At 34.5% G+C, this 20,013-nt stretch overlaps 1 protein-coding gene across 4 annotated transcripts in view; it reads left to right on the top strand.

The window, feature by feature from the left end:
* Positions 1 to 20,013, top strand: part of CDH19 (cadherin 19) — a 136,627-nt gene that overhangs the window by 45,153 nt on the left and 71,461 nt on the right. For all 4 annotated transcript variants that reach the window (XM_047828706.1, XM_047828705.1, XM_047828707.1 and 1 more), the window contains exons 5-6: positions 15,798 to 16,037; positions 19,587 to 19,881. In XM_047828706.1, the coding sequence (XP_047684662.1) occupies positions 15,843 to 16,037; positions 19,587 to 19,881 (490 nt within the window). In that variant the 5' untranslated portion in view covers positions 15,798 to 15,842. The remainder of the gene's footprint in view (positions 1 to 15,797; positions 16,038 to 19,586; positions 19,882 to 20,013) is intronic.

The raw sequence follows: 20,013 nt of genomic DNA, 5'->3' as shown, positions 1-20,013 counted from the left end.
TGCTCGGATTTAACTCTGGCCTGACCAATTATTACATGGCTAAGCAAAGCTATTTCTATGGGTTCACTATCTGCATTTATAAGATAGCAATAATAATGGAGCATATGCCATAGAATTGTTGTAAGATAAATCAGTTAAAGAATGGCATACTCTTTGTATACTAATAACCATGAAGTACCCAGTACATGCTGGATAAGATGTTGATGATGATAACGATGATGGTGATGATGGTGATGGTGAGGATGAGGATGATGGCCGTGGTATCCTTGAACTATCTGCCTTAGAATCACGCTGGAGCTGTTAAACACACCTAAATGATGAATCTGAATCTGTGGAGTGTGGTATCCACATTTCACTTAGCTTTACAGTTAATTCTAGTGTGAATAAGGTGAGTACATCATTTTCCAAAAATTGAGTGATGGAACCAACCAAGTTATTGTTTACTTTAGAACAAGGGATCCTTTGCATACATAATAAACACTCTAGGGACACCTGGGTGGCTGGGTCAGTTGAGCATCTGACTACTGATTTCAGCTCAGGTCATGATCTTGTGGTTTGTGGATATAGCCCTGCATCAGGCTCTGAGCTGACAGTGCAGAGCCTGCTTGGGATTCTCTCTCTCCCTCTCTCTGCTTCTCCCATACTTGTGTGCTCTTTCTCTCTGTCTCTCTCTCAAACTAAGTAAGGAAATAGTAAAAAAAATACTTTAGGTGTGCCTGGGTGGCTCAATCAGTTGTGCATCTGACTTCATCCTAGGTCGTTATCTCATGGTTCTTGAATTCCAGCCCGGCATCAGGCTCTGGGCTAACAGGTTGGAGCCTGGAGCCTGCTTCAGATTCTGTGTCTCCCTCTCTCTCTGACCCTCTTCTGCTTGTGCTTTGTCTCTCTCTCAAAAATAAATAAACATAAAAGTTTAAAAAAAACACTTTAAAGTAGAGAAAACATAATCACCTCCTTCATGTTTTGTCATGTTTGTTCAGATTTTAAAATAATATTACTTCAGTTGTCAAATACAGTGCTTTTGCATGGTGGCTAAAATGCTTTTAATACCTTAACCAGTTCATCTGAATCAGGTACTATTTGGTTCTATGATAGTATTTTAGGGGTGCCTGGGTGACTCAGTCAGCTGGGCATCCAATTTCAGCTCAGGTCATGTTCTCACGGCTCGTGAGTTCGAGCCCCACATTGGACCTCTGTGCTGACAGCTTGGAGCCTGGAGCCTGCTTCGGATTCCATGTCTCCCTCTCTCTCTCCCCCTCCCCTGCTGGCATCCTGTCTTTCTCTCTTTCAAACATAGATAAACATTAAAAAGAAAAAAAATTTAGAAAATTATGATACTATTTTATAAATTTTTAAATTGTGTATTCTACATGCACACACATACACACACACACAATGAAGTATATGGCTTTAAATTTTTTTCCATTCACTAAGATTTAGGTCTTTAAAAAGTCATGTTTATATTATGCCTTTTTCAATACAAAATTATATTTTCCACACCATTTGGCAGTGGTGCTTACTAAGTATTGCTTTTGATGGTAGAATACATTTATAGCTATTATAGTCATAAAAAATATGTACTGAAAACAATTGATAATTGAAGAAAGGAACATTTAGATGATATATTTGACCATGTGTTATGTAGTTACTAATACAACATCAGCAAAAAAATGTCAGATAGAGGGTAACTGTCTTTATTTACTGTAGTAAGCAATGGCTAAAAAGATTTTCAACAAGTGAAAAACAAAATAATATATACTTAATGGAAATTGAAGACAAAATAAATAATTTTGTAATACATTCTTGGGACAGTAGAATGCATTGTTGGTAAGAAGAAAAATATTTTTCCTTTCCTTGTTTCTATGGTGATACATACATTCAATTTGCCAGATATTATTTATGTGATGAAAATAATGAACTCGTAGTGTTTCATATTTATCCAAACAATGTTTTGGGGAAAAATGTCTCCCTTTGAATAATTTTATGATTGTGGAAATTCTCATGCTTTACATGCATGGTAACTGGTGATTTTGTTAAACCATGATTTATTTCATGGTTCAAGAAATCTTCAAAAGTATACTTTGTTCATCGTTCTATGAAGCTTTTATTTTCTAAATTTGTTTTTTTAGTTATTTTTACCATTGAAAGTCATTATTTATTGGTTCTATACTATCTGAAAGCCGTATATTCATTAGAATTAAACTGATAATAAAGGAAATTTGGGATATATATTATATTTTCTAATCGGTGGATCAGTGGCATATCTGCATGAATAATAGTATTCAACCTGTATAGAACTACACACACACACACACACACACACACACACACACACACACAGCAGAAGCCTTTAAAAAAAACATTCTGTTTGTTTAAACATAATTTTTGTTTTTGTATATAATGAATGCAACTTTGATTACTTTTATTCACAGAAACTAAAAATGAATCAGATTCAACTAATTATGAAGATAAAATCTACTTGGGATCAATTAAAAATTAAATCTACTCTCTATAATATTGTATGGTGATCCAAATCACAACAGTTCCTCAATTCAGTTTATATAGGTATAATATCCTAATGCCAAAAAAGACAGTGTAGGAAAGAACTAGTAGAATCATTTTTCATATGATATTAGCTGGAAATCATCATATGCTAGATAGTCTATATTATATATCTTAAAATTTATATTTTGTGTAACATATATATATATATATATATATATATATATACTGCCTACAATATATACCATAGGTAGTTTGTAATATATAACATATATAGCTTACACTTTATAAATTAAGTATTAAGTTTTTGTTATGTATTATATACATACAAAGTGGTATATATACATTAGGAATGCAAAAATGTCTCAATATTATGGAAAATATTCACTCTATTCTGTACCCTATCAGACCAAATTGAAAGAAAGAAACCACCTGGTAATCTCAATTCATAATCTCATTTTATAAAAACAAAAAAAAAAACACAAAAAAACCACATATTTATAACAAAAACTCTTTAAAAACTAGGAATGAAAGTAACTTTTTAGCATATTAAAATATATGACAAAACCCTCAATATTTATCCCACTTAATGTTTAAATACTAAAAGCCTTTCCATGTGAAAATGGGGAAAAAACAAACATTTTGGAATTTTATGCGTGTGTGTGTATGCATGCATGTGATGTACTTTTAGATTATTGGTTATTAGGTATTGTGAGATGAGCAAGTCCTTGGCTATTTATTTCCCTGTGTGTCCCATGTGCCCTTGGCTTTTCAATTTTTTCTCTCTGGCACTCAACTCAAGCATGTGGTTATAGCCTCTGGGCTTGAAACTGGGAATAGAAATCTACAGGACTGAACATACAAGTGTCTATGCACAATAATTCAACTAATTTTTCCTGATGTAAACAAGTTGAATTGAATCCATCAGTCAGATAATAGTTAGGAGGGTCAGATTTAACAGTTGGGTTAGTGGGCAGGAGAGGTATGATTAGAAAGGAAGAAATATAATTACTACTACTGGAGATTTAGGTATACCTAAAATATTTTACTCTCTAGAATATCAACATAAATAAAAGGTTAATATTTGAAATCAAAAGAAAAAATTAAGCTCAATATGAAAGAGTTTAAGTATTTGCTTCCAAAATAGTGAGGAAATGGCCAAATAATTAATTCAGTACCTAAAAATGTGGAGAAAATATCCTAAAAAAATCCAGACTGGGTTAGGTTGAACTAGAGAGGCCATGGCTTGACATATACACAGGAAGAAATTAGCTGAATTATACAGACTCTGGAGATTTGTACCCTATTTAACTACCCTTAATGTCTTAACTTGGAAATGGCTTAACTTGGGCAGCTGTCTGAAATAATGTTTTTGAAATTAATATGCAAATGTACTTGTCCCTGGGCACATCATCTTTCTCCCCCACTCTGACCCTATTCAACTTCTTGTATTCTTTCAGGTTAGGCATTTTTATCTCTTTTATTACTCTGACAAGACTTGATTCCAGCTACTATCTATAGCTGGCCTTTGTGACTCCTTTTTTTCTCATTAGTTTATATAACCCCACTTTGGCCTTCTTTCTTCTCTTTTTAAACGGAGGTTTACAATTAATATCCCACTGATTACAAAGAAAATTAACAAGAGGAAACACGAAGTACCTCTTATGGTTCCAGGAATATAGTTGGGGGTTTTATTAGGGTGCTGGGCTATGTAGTCAAGTAACTGCCCACCTTTCAGTAACCTCATACCACAAATATTTAATGAGACTCATGGGGGTACAATATTCAGTTCCACACAGTTGCCAGTGCCCCTACCTTGATTGAGGTTCTATCATCTCATAACGACAGCACCTGCTTGCCAGAGAAGGGAGAGAGAAAGACAAAATAATTATTCACAGGTCCTTCACTGCTCCAGGTCTGAAGTGATAGCCATCACCTTTATTTATAAATGGTTAGAAATCTAATCACATAACCCAGCCAAATTGTAGGAGAGATACTGGTATACAATAGTATGTGTACCACAGTGACCAAAAGATGTTAGTTCTTTTTTTTTTTACTCTCAGGTCATGTTCTCCTCCTAACCATGTCAGTTTGCCAATCATCCCGGGGTTAGGGATGGATTACGTCATTTTAAAGAATTAAAAGTAAGCCTTTCTTACAGCAATGGAGTGAAAGGAAACATCCCATGACAACAATTACAATACTGAGTATGGAATCACCAAGTGCCCACTTAGAATCTTCACCTGTAAGTTTTGCAGGGAGATACCTTAGTACTTTGAAGCCTACCTTTGACATTCCCTAGACAGTCTCTCTTGAAATCCAGTCGGTCATCAACTGTTGTCAATGCTGTTTCTGTATCATTGATTCTGTGACTCATCTTCTCTCTTTCTGCAGACTGTGATTAGTCTGAGTGCCGGATACACTGGCACCTTGAAGTGAGGGACAAACAGTCACGGGCCTGAGTCAGTAGATCCAGGGAAGCAACATCCCAGTGTCTGGAATTGCAGATGGCCTTGAAGCACTGATTCAAAAATTCAAAATATTTAATTAAAAGCTAATATCGTATTAAATGATTAATTTAAAAAGGAACAAAATAAAAATATATATGTATGTAAGTTAAATATAAAGGCAGACATTAACATGGGAAACAACATAGTAGACAATACAGATTTCCCAAGATTTTTCAGCTGAAAGAGTACAACAACCTAATAATTTCAAGATAATTGCTTTTGTATTTCAGTAAGTGGACAGGGGTTAAATAGATTTCCACAAATATACAGTACCTTTTTTTTTTGGAGTGAATATTGAGGTAGTGTTTGACAAAAAAAATTCGAGTTCAAGATATATTCTATAACCTGTCACCAACCACCCATGCTACTGCTCTAACAGTAATTATAAAGGTACTTATGGAATAAAAGGGGACTGTTAATAGACATTTCAAAGTCTACATTTTTTTCCCCTTTTATAAACACATAACTCCTTAAATTAAAAGAAAGGTGGGGGAGCGCCTGGGTGGCTCAGTCGATTAAGTACCTGACTCTTGATTGTGGCTCAGGTCATGATCTCATGGTTGTGAGCCTGAGTCCTACGTTAGTGTCTGTGCTGATCGTGGAGCCTGCTTAAGATTCTCTGACTCTCTCTGTCTCTGTCTCTCAACCTCCCTCTGCCCTCTCCCCCACTTGTGTGCTCTGTCTCTCTCTCTCTCATTTTGAGAGAGAGAGAAAGGAAAAGAATACTTCCCCTGTAATAATTTAACTGCTCACAGCCCTCAGAGCTGCGTTTTATTATTTGTTTCGCACTGAGGTTTTATAAAATTTGCTTACTTAACACATTTGGATCTTAATATCAGAAGTTAGACATGCTTAATTAAATTGTGGGAGAGAAGGGTTTTATCTTACTTTTATTAAGTAACATTTTAGAAACCATGATTTTGAGAATTTTCCTTTTTCCCCTAAGCTTTAGGATTTCCTGACCATCGCAAATTATTAGGCTTTTGATATATCATTTTGACCGAGCCACTCAACGGTTTTCTAAAGATGGAGACATTATATTAATGGCCATCTGTTTTTCCCTATGGGGAGCTGGCTTAGTTGAGCTTAGTTTTTTAGCTTTCCACAAGCCTTTCAGAAGACATTATATTTTTATAAGTTTTCACAGATGGAATAATTATCTTTATGTAACTAAGACGAGGTCATAGAAAAGACAATTCATAATTAGATTCAGTTACCAACTGTATAAGTGCATAGATTATAATATTTTCCATCCCTTAAGTCATAATTAGTCTTCTTTGAAAACATAATTGTTCTGAGTCACGCTGGGATTGCTTTCTGCCCATATACATCCATACACTCTCACATACTATTGCAAGCATGGCAATGTTTATTTGTCAGTCACATAGCCATGTTCCAGAATAAAAAAAAAAAAAAAAAGAGTTTCAAACCATTTGAGAATACATGTAGAACCCATGCATTACGTGCCATGTATCCTACGCATTTTGTGATGGCCATTTATAACGGCTTTTATTTTCATATGTCTGTCTTGTTTGAAGAAATAACAGCTGAATATTTTGAATTTGAGAAATAGATTGTCATCACCCACTTATAGGTAGCTACTTTTATGTAGTTAAAAGCACTTACATAACAATAGGTGCCGGACAATATCTAGGCACATGGACTCATTTAATCAAGATGACTCCATGGGAGTGTCGCTGGCGTGATCTTCGTTTTTCAAATGAGATGAGTAGGCAGCCAGAGTTTAGACTTCTGTAAAGACACACAGCTAGTGGTATGGCTGGTGTAGTCATTCAGTCCTTCCTTGGCTCGTCAACCCACCAACCTGCCTCTGGAGAACAGCCCCAGAGGCAGCCGATAGTGGTCTCTTGATCGTCACGATGGTACTAAATAAACCCCAAATAAACTCGTGTAACATGTTTGTTTGTTTGTTTGTTTGTTTGCTTGTTTTTAAAGAGGCTCCCAGCATGGAGCCACATATGGGACTTGAACTCATGACCCTTAGATCAAGACCTTGAGCTGAGATCAAGAGTCAGATGCTTAACCGCCCTAGCCACCCGGGCGTCCCAGTCTTATAATTTATTACATAATTATAGGTAGACATGTAATAAATATTAAAATGTGATACACATGAGGAAAATTTTAATTGATCTATAATTTCTCAGTGCAGATATGATTACTACCTGTATTTGAGGGCATCGTCTTTCAGGCTCCCTCCACTGAATTTGTCAACATAAGTTTTTCCTAAATTAATGGATTCATTTTCTTTGCATTTAACTTATTTCCTTCACCTATCGAAGCATTACAGCCATATTTCCATATCATTAAATGTCTTTACAGCACCGTGTGTAATGGCTGAATAGCATGATGTTAATATGAATTTTGAAATTTGTTTTTATTCACTTGTTTCTTTGTTAACTGTGAGACCAATTTTATGTATCTCTCCAAATGAATAGATTTAGAGTATTCAGGGAATTCCCAGTGTTTTTCAATTACACAGTGAAACTGAAAGCATGGATAAATATGTGCAGTTTTATCTCCTCGAATAATGTAAGTGATATTTTGTCAGATATTAGAAGTAAAGTATTGCTTTCTCGCTCTTGTTCTTTTTTTTTTTTTGCTTTGTTGTTCTATGTTCTATATTTTCACAAGAACATTAAGAGAAAAAAGAAACTTCACTAAAGAAAATATTTTACAGGTTTGACTGCAGCCACACAGAAAAGTGTAAGAAATAACATATGTACATGCAGTGACCAAATTAAAATCATTACAAATATGGCAAAGATATAATTAAGTCCCATGCAGAGTAATTGCATTGGCAACGTGTAATGAAGGATACGGTCCAAAAATGATTTTAGGCAAATCTTCGGTGCGCAGACATGTAGCAATTCAGCCTTGAAATGATGAGACATCATGTTTTGGTAGCTTGTGGAAGATGGAAAAATGTGGGATACCAGATTTTTTTAAAACGAGAGTTTGCCAGTGGGTGTTTCAGCGGTTGGAATCTGTCTCTTCTCCTTCTAGAATATTTTCACATTCAGGCCCAATTTTGTCATTGTTTAGCACTGAATATGGTGCTCACAAATCCACAGTCCTCTCCACTGCTGAGAACAGAGTTCCTAGAAGCCAACCCAGGGATGAAATGGCTCCACGACTCAAGACATGACACAAATAGTGAATGGGGAAGGCCGTGATGCCAAAGAGGGCTTGAGAGACTCTTATACAGGCACTCTGACTTCGTATTGCTTTATCTGTAGCAAAATGCTTTTATTTGTGCCAGTCAATATGCAAAATACGTTTAACGAGAGTTTATAAATGTGACAAAGAAAGACCTTTTACGTCTACTTCTACAGAGAAAGAGTTGGCACATGTTTTATTGCAAATTTGGTCCAGAAATATCACTTCTTCTCACTTATGTATGCAAGCTATATCCACTTACATTTCTTTCTATATTTCCTATTAGCGGTTCCGAGAAAGCCCTTTGAAAGCCTTTATGGGTGGTGTCACTCTATGAAGTTGCCAAGTTTCACTTGATTTTTAAAAAGATCACAAATAGGATCAAGTTTCTATATTTATCCAATCCACATTCTTCTAGCTTCAACTTTTATCTTCTCCCACGCAGACACCAAATCCATCATTCTGACTTATTCTTCCCTTTTTTTGACCTCAATGATCTTTAGAAGAAGCGGGGAGAGGTACTCTAAAAGGAGATAACGGAAAACATTTTATTATGTCTAGTTTCAAGATTGGTCCAGACGTTAAAATGCAATTTATAGATATTTAGTTAATTCACATACGGTGAACTACCACTGACAGATGTCATGCACATTGTTAGGTATCTACGTGTTTTCTTTCTTCCATTCAGTAAGGCACAGTATATACTCTGTGCCCTTAAGATTACATTTCCAGTCTTATCTCCACCGGTAAATAATTATTTGCTACTGGACAGGTCACTAAAAATGTCTCGATATAAATTTATTCATATGGGGATGCAATCCATTAGAGAAAATAAAGTTTCTAATATTCAAATTATATGATCCTACTTGGACATAATATGTTGATACTTACTATAATACTGTTATTCAGAGATTAGTATCATTTTATTATGTAATTTTGTGTTAATAGCAATGTCATTTAATTTTTATACATTATGTATTTTGAAATATAGTTCATTCTACTTTTTACTTAATATTTATAAATATGCCTAGGGACTGGAAATGAAATTAAATCTAAACAAATTACCATGAGACACGGTATTAGCATTTTTCCATATTGAAATATTATGCGGGTTTTCACCCCCACATTCACCTGACTGAAAAATATAACAGGACTGCAGATTTAGGGCGGAAATGTCACTCCTTGTTTCTCTAGGACCCATTTCAGACACACTAATTGATAACATTTTTCCTTATTAGCCCAGACTCTGCCTTGAACTTTTCTCAGTCTGGCCCTGCTGACAGCTGTCAACGCTCTTCAATCAGAAGTGGGCCATTATTTGAAACATTTTCCCTTCCCCTGAAATGTGTGACCATTACAGATAATTTGGCATCTAGAAGAGTATAAACAAAGCCATAATATTTCATAATTCACACATACCTACTGCATTTCATTATTGTATTTGTATAGTAAGAGGCTCAAATAAAAGGGTATTCATGTCTGTTTTATTATGATTTAGGACTATGAAATAAGATAGTTTAACTTTTAATTTTAAATTTAGTCGTAAAACATTTCAGTCATATACTTTATCTGAAAAACATATAAGATAGAAATTTAATGAGTGTTATTATTTGACATATTTACTTGAGATTATTTAGAGGGCGAAAAATGTGACAGATTTCTCAACTTCTTTAAACCCGTTTCTTTTCCTATTGTCATGGTATAAATACCATAATAAATCTTGCATATCATTTTTCTTTTCCTAGACTTTACAAAATCCGTGTATGACCATAGTTTCTTAGGGCATCATCTTATAATTTTGAAACACTTTATAATTGGTATCATATAATACCCTGATTAGAACTTTTTTTTTCACATATCCTTTTTCCAATTAATCCAATTTGTATTTGCCTCATAGTGAACAAATTTGAAATTTCTCTATGTAGAAAGCAGTAAAAAAAATAGCTGTTAGTTTATACATTCAGCTATTTTTTAATGTTTATTTTTGAGAGAGAGAGACAGAGCCTGAGTAGGGGAGGGGCAGAGAGCGAGGGAGACACAGAATCTGAAGCAGGCTCCGGGCTCCGAGCTGTCAGCACAGAGCCTGACAGGGGGCTCAAACTCACAAACACAGGCGCCCCTAAACTAATTTTTAAATATAGTAGATTTGGCCAAACTATTCCTCAAAATGATTGCCCAAATTTTCAATTTCATCAACATTGCATTGGAGTCTGTTCTTCATGCATTTTCATCAATATCTGATATTAAACTGTTTAATGATTTTTGTCCACCAAATGGATTTAAGAAGTACAGAATAAATTATTATTGTTGTTTTAGTATACAAATTTTAAATACAAGTGGAGAATAAATAATAGCTATGCCAATGCTCATGACTCAATTTCAAGAATTAATTATCAAGCCTGTGCTTGGTTTTACCTGCTCCTAAATGCTCCTACTCTTTCTGAAATGCTTTAAAAAAATTCTAGATGTCATGTTATATCCAATACCAACATACTTCAGTATGCATGACATGACCAAAAATAGGGTATGTTTTCATATAACCACAAAGAAACTTCCGCAACTAATGAAATTCGCAATCGTTTCTCTTTTATCATTTAAAGATATTGAATTATCATGAAATATTTTCACAGATTGATAAAAAAAATGTAACTATAAAAATAAGTTTGTACAAAAGGAACAGCAAATGAAGCCTAAACCCTAAAGCCAGCAGAAGAAGTGAAATAATAAAGATGAGAACAGAAATAAATGATATAGAAACAATACTGTAGAACAGATCAATAAAACTAGGAGTTAGTTCTTTAAGAGAATTAGTAAAATTGATACACCCCTAGACAGGCTTATCAAAAATAAAAGAGAAAGGGCTCAAGTAAATAAAATCATGAATGAGAGAGGAGAGATCACAATAAACACAACATAAATACAATTATAAGAGAATAGTATGAGAAATTAGGTGCTAACAAATTGAACATTCTGGAAGAAATGGATAAATTCCTAGAAACATATATATGACCAAAACTGAAACAGGAAGAAATAAAAAATTTGAACAGAACAATAACCAGCAAAGAAATGAAATCAGTAATCAAAAATCTCCCACCAAACAAAAGTCCAAGACCAGAGGGCTTCCAAGAGGACTTCTATCAAACATTTAACAAATTAATACCTATTCTTCTCAAACTGTTCCAAAAAATTAAAATGGAAGGAAAACTTTCACAGTCATTCTATGGGGCTAGATTCCCTTGACTCCAAAACAAGACAAAGACCCCAAGAAAAAGGAGAATTACAGACCAATATCCCTGATGTACATGGATGCAAAATTTCTCAACAAGATACTAGGAAACTGTACCCAACAGTACATTAAAAGAATTATTTTCCATGATCAAGTGGGATTTATTCCTGGGCTGTAAGAGTGGTTCAGTATTCACAAATCAATCAGCACAATACACCATATTAATAAAAGAAAGGGTAAGAGCCATCCGATATCAATAGATGCAGAAAAAGCATTTGACAAGGTACAGCATTCATTTTTAATAAAAACACTCAATAGAGTAGGGATAGAGGGAATATACCTCAACAACATAAAGGCCATGTGCAAAAGACCCTGTATGCATTAAGACCCACAGCTAATAGCATCGTCAATAGGGAAAATTGCGAGCTTTTCCACTAAAGTCAGGAGTAAGACAGGGATGTCCACTTCCACCAATGTTATTTAACGTAGTACTGTCAGCAGACAACATAAAGAAATAAAAGGCACCGAAATTGACGAGAAAGATGTCAAACTTTCACTATTCAAGACAACATGTTACTCTATATAGAAAATCCAAAAGACTCAACCAAAAAAAAATTGCTAGAATTGATACAAGAATTCAATAAAGTCTCAGGATACAAAATCAGCATTCAGAAATCTGTTGCATCTCTATACACATAACGAAGCAGCAGAAAGAGAAATCAAGGAATCGATTCCATTTACAATTGCACCAAAAAACCACAAGATACCTAGGAATAACCTAACCAAAGAAGTAACAGATCTGTATTCTGAAAACTGCAGAACACTTGTAAAAGAAATTGAAGAAGACACAAACAAATGGTAAAACATTCTATGTTCATAGATTAAAAGAAAAAATGTTGTTAAAATGTCTATACCACCCAAAGCAATCTACACATTCGGTGCAATCCCTATCAATATAACACCAGCATTTTTCACAGAGATAGAAGGAACAATCCTAAAATTTGTATGGAACAACAGAAGACCCCAAACAGCTAAATAAATATTGAAAAGGAAAGAAAATCTGGAAGCATCATGATTCTGGACCTCAAGTTACAGTACAAAACTGTGGTCATCAAGACAGTATGGTACTGGCACGAACACAGACACATAGATCAATGGAGCGGAATAGAAAACCCAGAAATGGGTCCACAACTCTATGGCCAACTAATCTTTGACAAAGCAGGAAAGAATATCCAATGGAAAAAAAGACAGCCTCTTCAACAAATGGTGTTGGGAAAACTGAACAGCTACATGCAGAAGAATGAAAATGGATCACTTTATTACACCATACACAACAATAAATTAAAAATGAATGAAAGACCTAAATGTGAGACAGGAAATCATCAAAATCCTAGAGTAGAACATAGGCAGCAATATCTTTGACCCTGGCCACAGCAACTTCTAACTAGACACGTCTCCATAGGTAAGGGAAACAAAAGCAAACATGAACTGTTGGAACTTCATCAAGATAAAAACTTCTGCACAGCAAAGGAAACAATCAACAACACTCAAAGGCAGCTTATGGAATGGGAGAAGATATTTGCAAAGACATATCTAAAAAGGGTTAATATCCAAAATGTATAAAAACATGATACAACTCAATACCCAATAAACAAATAATCCAGTAAAGACATGGGCAGAAGACATGAATAGACATTTTCCCAAAGAAGACATCTAGATAACTAACACACGTGAAAAGATGCTCAACATTGCTCATCATCAGGGAAATACATCAAAACCACGGTGAGTTACCACCTCACACAAGTCAGAATGGCTAGAATTAACAACACAGGAAACAACAGGTGTTGGTGAGGATGTGGAGAAAGAGGAACCCTCTTACGCTGTGGATGGGAATGCAAACTGGTGCAGCCACCCTGGAAAACAGAATGGAGGTTCCTCAAAAGGTTAAAAGAACTCTGCTAGGAGCCAGCCATTGCACTACTAGGTATTTATACAAAGGATACAAAAATACAGATTCAAAAGGGCACATGCACCCCAATGTTTATAGCAACATTATCAACAGTAGCCAAATTATGGCAAGAGCCTGAAGGTTTATCCACTGATGAATGGATAAAGAAGAAGTGGTATATATATACAATGGAGTGTTACCATGCCATCAAAAAGAATGAAATCTTGCCATTTGAAATGACATGGACAGAGGTAGAGTGTATTATGCTAAGTGAAGTCAGTCAGTCATAAAAAGGCAAAATACCATATGATTTCACTCATATTTATGATTTAAGAAACCAAATAGATGAACATAGGAAAAGAAAAAAAAAGAGAGAGAGAGGGAGGCAAACCATAAGAGACTTTTAAAGACAGAGAACAAACTGAGGATAGCTGAAGGAGAGGTAGGCAGAGGGAGGGGCTAAATGGTTAATGGGTATTAAGGAGGGCGCTTGTGATGAGAACTGGTATAACATGTCAGTGATGAATCACTAAATTCTCCTGAAACTAATATTACACTATATGTTAACTAAAATTAAAACAAAACCCTGACATATTAAAAAAATAGGTTGGTGCGAATCAGGTTCTAGGTAATGTCCTTTTTTTATACTTATTCTTGTGTGTTTTAAATATCTTTGAATCTAGTACAGCATGTTTCCTAAAACCCCTCACTTTTTTTCCTAGATGAATGAAAATATAATAACATAAAGTTGACATAAATGTATTTACCCAACACTATAATTATAACTTCACATCACTGTTAGTGATACTTTTCCAAATTTATACAAAATAGCATCCTCATTAGGAAACTGAGCTTGTTCTGACTGCTTTCATTATTTACTGGGTATCAAAAATATAGATTCACAATTTCTAAACAACAGACATTATTATTTGGATTTCAAATATTCAACATTAGGATGAAATCCATCTTTAGTTTTCACATCAGTTGAATTTCATGACCTTCATTAAGTAAATATATAACGAAGAAAGCGTCTGTCATACAGAATGCCCATGTATGACAATGTGTTCTGTCTTAATTAGGTGTTTTTTAACAACTCTTCTAACAAGAGCCAAAGCCCTAAAATATCTCTCAAGGGTTGTTCAAAAATATGTGGAGAAGATTCAAAGTGAAATCATACAGGAAACTCGTAACAGAAATAGGGACTCTGAATTTTCTGTTGATTGTATAGTGTTAAACTCTTTGTAGATTTGACAAAATTATTTTTCTTCATGAGTCCCAGAGAAACAAATCCAATTTGGTTATATCGAGGTGCTATGTCAATGTGGTAAGTGCAAAGATATTCCATTTCCTATAAGGGTGAGAATTACCAGTCATTTCAAAGAGAATTGCATGATCAGTATCCATTAAATAGAAAGTTTTACCTGTAAAATTCAATGGTTTAGAGTTTCTCTTTTAATATTTAAATAATAGAAGATATCTTTCTTTTTTTATTATTTTGAGAGAAAGAGAGACAGCTCAAGGAGGACAGGAGCAGAGAGAGAGGAAGACCGAGAATCCCAAGCAGGCTCCACTCTGCTAGTGCAGAACCCGACATGGGACTCGATCCCATGAACCTGAGAACATGACCTGAGCTGAAACCAAGAGTCAGATGCTCAACCAACTAGAAGCCCCTAGAAGATATCTTTTTTCTCCATCTTCTATATCATAAATAATCAGACATTTGTACTCAGACACAATATTTTTGTATTTATTTTCTAAAAATAGCATCGTCTCTTTGTTAAGATGAAAACCATTTCATACCCTTCATAATATAAAATGGTAAATATCTTGCACGGGTTTTCTATTCAGAGTGTTTTTATAACTTTAGCATAACTGATTATGAAATCCTCCAGGTTTCAAGATGAGTTGTCATTTTGTCTAGTTAATACTAGATAAAATGCTATAACTTGGGAAATTGGGTAGGAAAATTTATTGCTATTGAAAAAGGGGAGTAGAAGATTACATTTTCCCCCTGCCTTGACTTGTTTTAATGGGGTAGTTTGAGTTTTACAGAGATAGAATTTTTACATTAAAGAAAAAAAATCTAATTTCAGTATCAACTGTCAATCAAGGAGATTGCCAGGTCAACTTTTCAACCTTCAGGCAGATTTATGACTACAGCTTAAAATGGACAGTGCTTGGGCAGAAGTTTCTAATTATGCCATTCAAATTATTGCTGAGCTGCAAAATATAACAAGCGTAATTGGATGATAAATTAAATGTATATTGCTGTTCCTACTTTTATGGATGCAAAAGTTATATCCTTTCTTTAGCAATTATGTGAGCAAATGTTATTTTAAATGTAAAATTTTGTTGTGTTTCTTGTTCTTTCGGAATATGTAAGATACCTAACGCATAAAAAGATTCTAAAGGAACACACAATTTTTGTTTGCAGCTACTGTTTCCTCTGAAGAATACCAGTTGGAATCAAACGAGCAGAATGGATTATTGCTTATTGCTGCCTTTTACGTTGGGAATTTCTCTCCTATGGCCTTGCTTTATGGCAACAGAAATCTCTCAAACAGAGGAAGTTAAGCACCCAGTGGATTCTCATTTGAGAGTGAAGCGTGGTTGGATGTGGAACCAGTTTTTTGTACCAGAGGAAATGAATAAGACTAATTATCACATTGGCCAGGTACTGATTTTATCAGAGTGTTACAGAAAATACTATTATGTAAATCTAAATGGATGGGTTGAGGAAGTTTTAAGGCATTTGATGCGTTGTACATTTTCTCGGTGGAACCCTTAGGAAGCTTTAGCCATCGGCCTAATTAATTGTTTCTGATTTCCAAGCACCTAAAATACCTGCAAAACTTGAGGAGGAAGGAAACCTCTGATTTTCAAATTTCACTTTTGTCTCCCATATGAAAATAGAGCCCTCATTTATCAACATCTGGAAATGTGATGGTGTTATTTTTGGTAATGGATCAAAGCAACCACACTGAGAATAATAACGTTTACCAACAGTATTTAGCCTGAGTTTCTATTATGCTCAGTAGGTGTTGATTTACCCATCATTAATTTTTCATGAAGCAGATTAATACCAAGCCCTTTTACAGTTAAGTAGCTTCAAGAGCATACACACTTCATTTGATTATGAAGTATAAAGAATAATTATTTTTACTTTCTTGTAAGATATATGTATATATCTTTAAGATATATATATATATCTTTAAGATATATATATATATCTTTAAGATATATATATATATATATATATATATATATATTTAAATTTCCTAATGAGATAGAATGTTCCCTATTTATGTTTTTGGTTTTTATTATCATTCAATATTCTTTAAACAGAGGTAATTACAATACCGTGTCCTTTTTCTAAGGATCTTTCTCTAGATGAATGAACTGAAATAAGTTTAACCACTAATTAACTGGCACTAAAATTTAATTGGGCCCAAAGGGTGAAGCACTCAAAATTCATGAACTCCCTTTCCCTGGCCCTTTCAGGAAAGCTTCAGTGTTAGCACGATGTCCAGATTCCAGAGGAGTTCATCTATCACCTCCGGTGAATGTGTATGTGTATACTCCACCAAAGGCTTAGATTGGGATCTTATGCAAACAGATTTCAAACGTTTGTGCATGTATGTGTTCCTGCTGTGAGTCAGATTTCTCATCTCTTTATTCTCTAAGATGACTCCAGGTAAATCACAGGCAGGATGGCACAAATGAGGTCCGCAGTTATGTGTCTGCTGGTTAACTGAGTCTCTAGTCGCATTTGCGGTGGAGTCCACGGAGTACCATATGCTCTGCCATCAATGAGTGGGGTGACAGACTCACACAGATGGGGAACTTTTAGTGAATGAGACTCTGCAGGGAAGTGCCTCAGTACAGTCAGAGCAGAGACTACCTCCCTAGCTAACTGTCACATTTTCTAGTTTGTGTTTTTTCTAGTTGTGTTTCTAGTTTGTGAAAATATTCTAATGGATGTTTTGCCTTGAAACACTGTCATTTGACTTAAATAACACACAGGTAACTGCTTTAAAAGAGAGTAATAATGAATACCTAGGTGTTGTCATTAAAGAGCTGGTGAAAATTAAATGTAGCTTATGTGTCCAAGATGACTTTCTTTTTGCACTATTTGTTAACAGAGATTAGGTTTGGAAAGCACAATTAAGTAAAAATGTAAAGGCATACTGATTTGCCAAATCAATGGTAATTGCCTGGTTGAAAAAAGTAGTTTTGAATAGAAATACAGAAAATATCATGACACTGGAGGGGCGCCTGGGTGGCTCAGTCGGTTGAGCGTCCCACTTCGGCTCAAGTCATGATCTCCCACTTTGTGGGTTCAAGCCCCATGTCAGGCTCTGTGCTGACAGCTCGGAGCCTGGAGCTACTTCAGATTCTGTGTCTCCCTCTCTTTCTGCCCCTCCCCTGCTCACGCTCTGTCTCTTTGTATAAAAAATAAATAAAAACATTTAAAAAATTAAAAAGAAAGAAAATATCATGACACTAGAATTCATGAAATTGAAATGTCTTTAACTTACAAATTTTGTGACCTTAAAAGGCAGATACTTAATATATATTCATGTATATTTAAGTAAATATATATACATATTTTTTTTAATTTTTATTTTTTTACTTAAAATGGGTCCATGAAAAGACCAAACTCACTGATCTGTGAAAATTATACTGTGCAGATACTTGGAATACATTTACTCATTACTAAATTTGACTTATCATCAAATATTGAATCAAATTTTCGAATTATATTAAAATGATACCTGAAAAACATAGGACATACATAACTTTCCTTTGATATAATTATTGGAAAGGACACTGTTTCCCTTAATCTCTTATTAGTAAGTCATGGAGACTTCCTTTTTATCTTATGAGTAGTGAAGAACCATCACATTAAAAGAGCTATAGCTCTTTTATTATAGCATTATTATTATTCCCAATCTGTTTCTTCCATTGAATAGCTGTGTTATTCAACACATTATTAAAATTATTAAAATTAATTGTTGTAGCTACCTTCAGGTATTCCACACAATCACGTAGAAAAATATTAATTAGTCCATTGTACCTTGAACTATCAGAAAAGTTATGAATTTGTTTAAGATTGTGTTTCTTGGTTAGCTTTGTAAATTTTCAGGAAGCTCTTACTTTAAGGAAGGGCTTATTTGCAAATGATGAATCAAGAAAACCAGGGATTCACAATAATTTCGGGATGATGGCATACTTCTCTTTATGTAAAGGTAATTTAGATATGAACAAGCAATCAGTGTTGCCTATATCATAATAACCCTTGTTTTTATATATCAAATCAGAAGTCCATTAACATTATGAACGAACAAATTCACTTTGCTTTTAAACATAAAAACAATTAGGGTCCAAGAAGAAAAGACATATTTGACAATTGAATAGAACATGTTGGGAAGAAAGAGTTAGATCTAATTTGGCAAAACTCAAGCCATAAAAGACCATTTTACCTAGTGGTTTGCAGGAGAGGCTCTTGGGGTCAGACAGACCTGTTGTCTAAATCATAAACTTATACAAAACCATGACTCTGTGAATGTTTAAAAATTTTTCAGTCTCTCTTTCTCTGTAGAAATGATAATGTCAATAGTTTTTATCTCATGATACTATGAGGATAAATTGGGAAATAATATAGAAAACGATTTGTACATTTTATATAGCATGTTATAAATGCCAAAATGGATGGCTCAGCTATCATTACCTTCCCAACACGCTCCCTTATTTTCTTGGTAATATTTTCGTATTTCCTACATGTTTTTAACCTAGAGATAGAATACCACTGTTCATCTAGACTATTATCTGCCTATCAGTCTCTAGGTCCCAATCTAACGCAAATATTTGAGAGCGTGGTTTTGGTGACTCAGAATGTAATCATAGAGTAAACATGAGCCACCAACTTTGGTGTGCATCATTTATGAAAGACACTTTGTTTTTCAATTATTAGTTTCTAATTAGAATAATCTATTTAGAGTAATAAGATTTGTACAGTTACTTATACTGAAATATCAGACTCCTCTGCTTGATGACACAATTTAATCTTAAAATTAATATTTCACCTGATTTAATATCCTATGGGAATTACATGGGGTTATTAACATGGGGGAAAATGAACAGACAGGAAAATAAAATCATTAAAATTGATTTGTCCATTTAAATATGTCTGGAAACTAAAGTATCCCTCTTGCACTTGCAGCTAAGATCTGATTTAGACAATGGAAACAACTCTTTCCAGTACAAGCTTTTGGGAGCTGGAGCTGGAAGTATTTTTGTCATTGATGAGAGAACAGGTGACATTTTTGCCGTCCAGAAGCTTGATAGAGAGGAAAGATCCCTCTACACTCTAAGAGCCCAGGTAATAGACAGCACTACTGGAAGGGCTGTGGAACCTGAGTCTGAGTTTGTCATCAGAGTTTCGGATATCAATGACAATGAACCAAAATTCCTAGATGAACCTTATGAGGCCATTGTACCAGAGATGTCTCCAGAAGGTATTGCATATTAATTTACATCAAAGATATGTTAACAATTACAACAGATTGAAATTTTTGAGCTAATGTTTTGGAAGCGAATTAGTTAAAGTTCAACACTCGTACTTCCTTCTACAAACATGTTAAGTCAAA

This window comes from Prionailurus viverrinus, chromosome D3, assembly GCF_022837055.1.
Source record: "Prionailurus viverrinus isolate Anna chromosome D3, UM_Priviv_1.0, whole genome shotgun sequence".
Classification (NCBI taxonomy): domain Eukaryota; kingdom Metazoa; phylum Chordata; class Mammalia; order Carnivora; family Felidae; genus Prionailurus; species Prionailurus viverrinus.
Note: the sequence above shows the minus strand (reverse complement) of the source record. Positions and strands in the feature narration are given on the sequence as shown.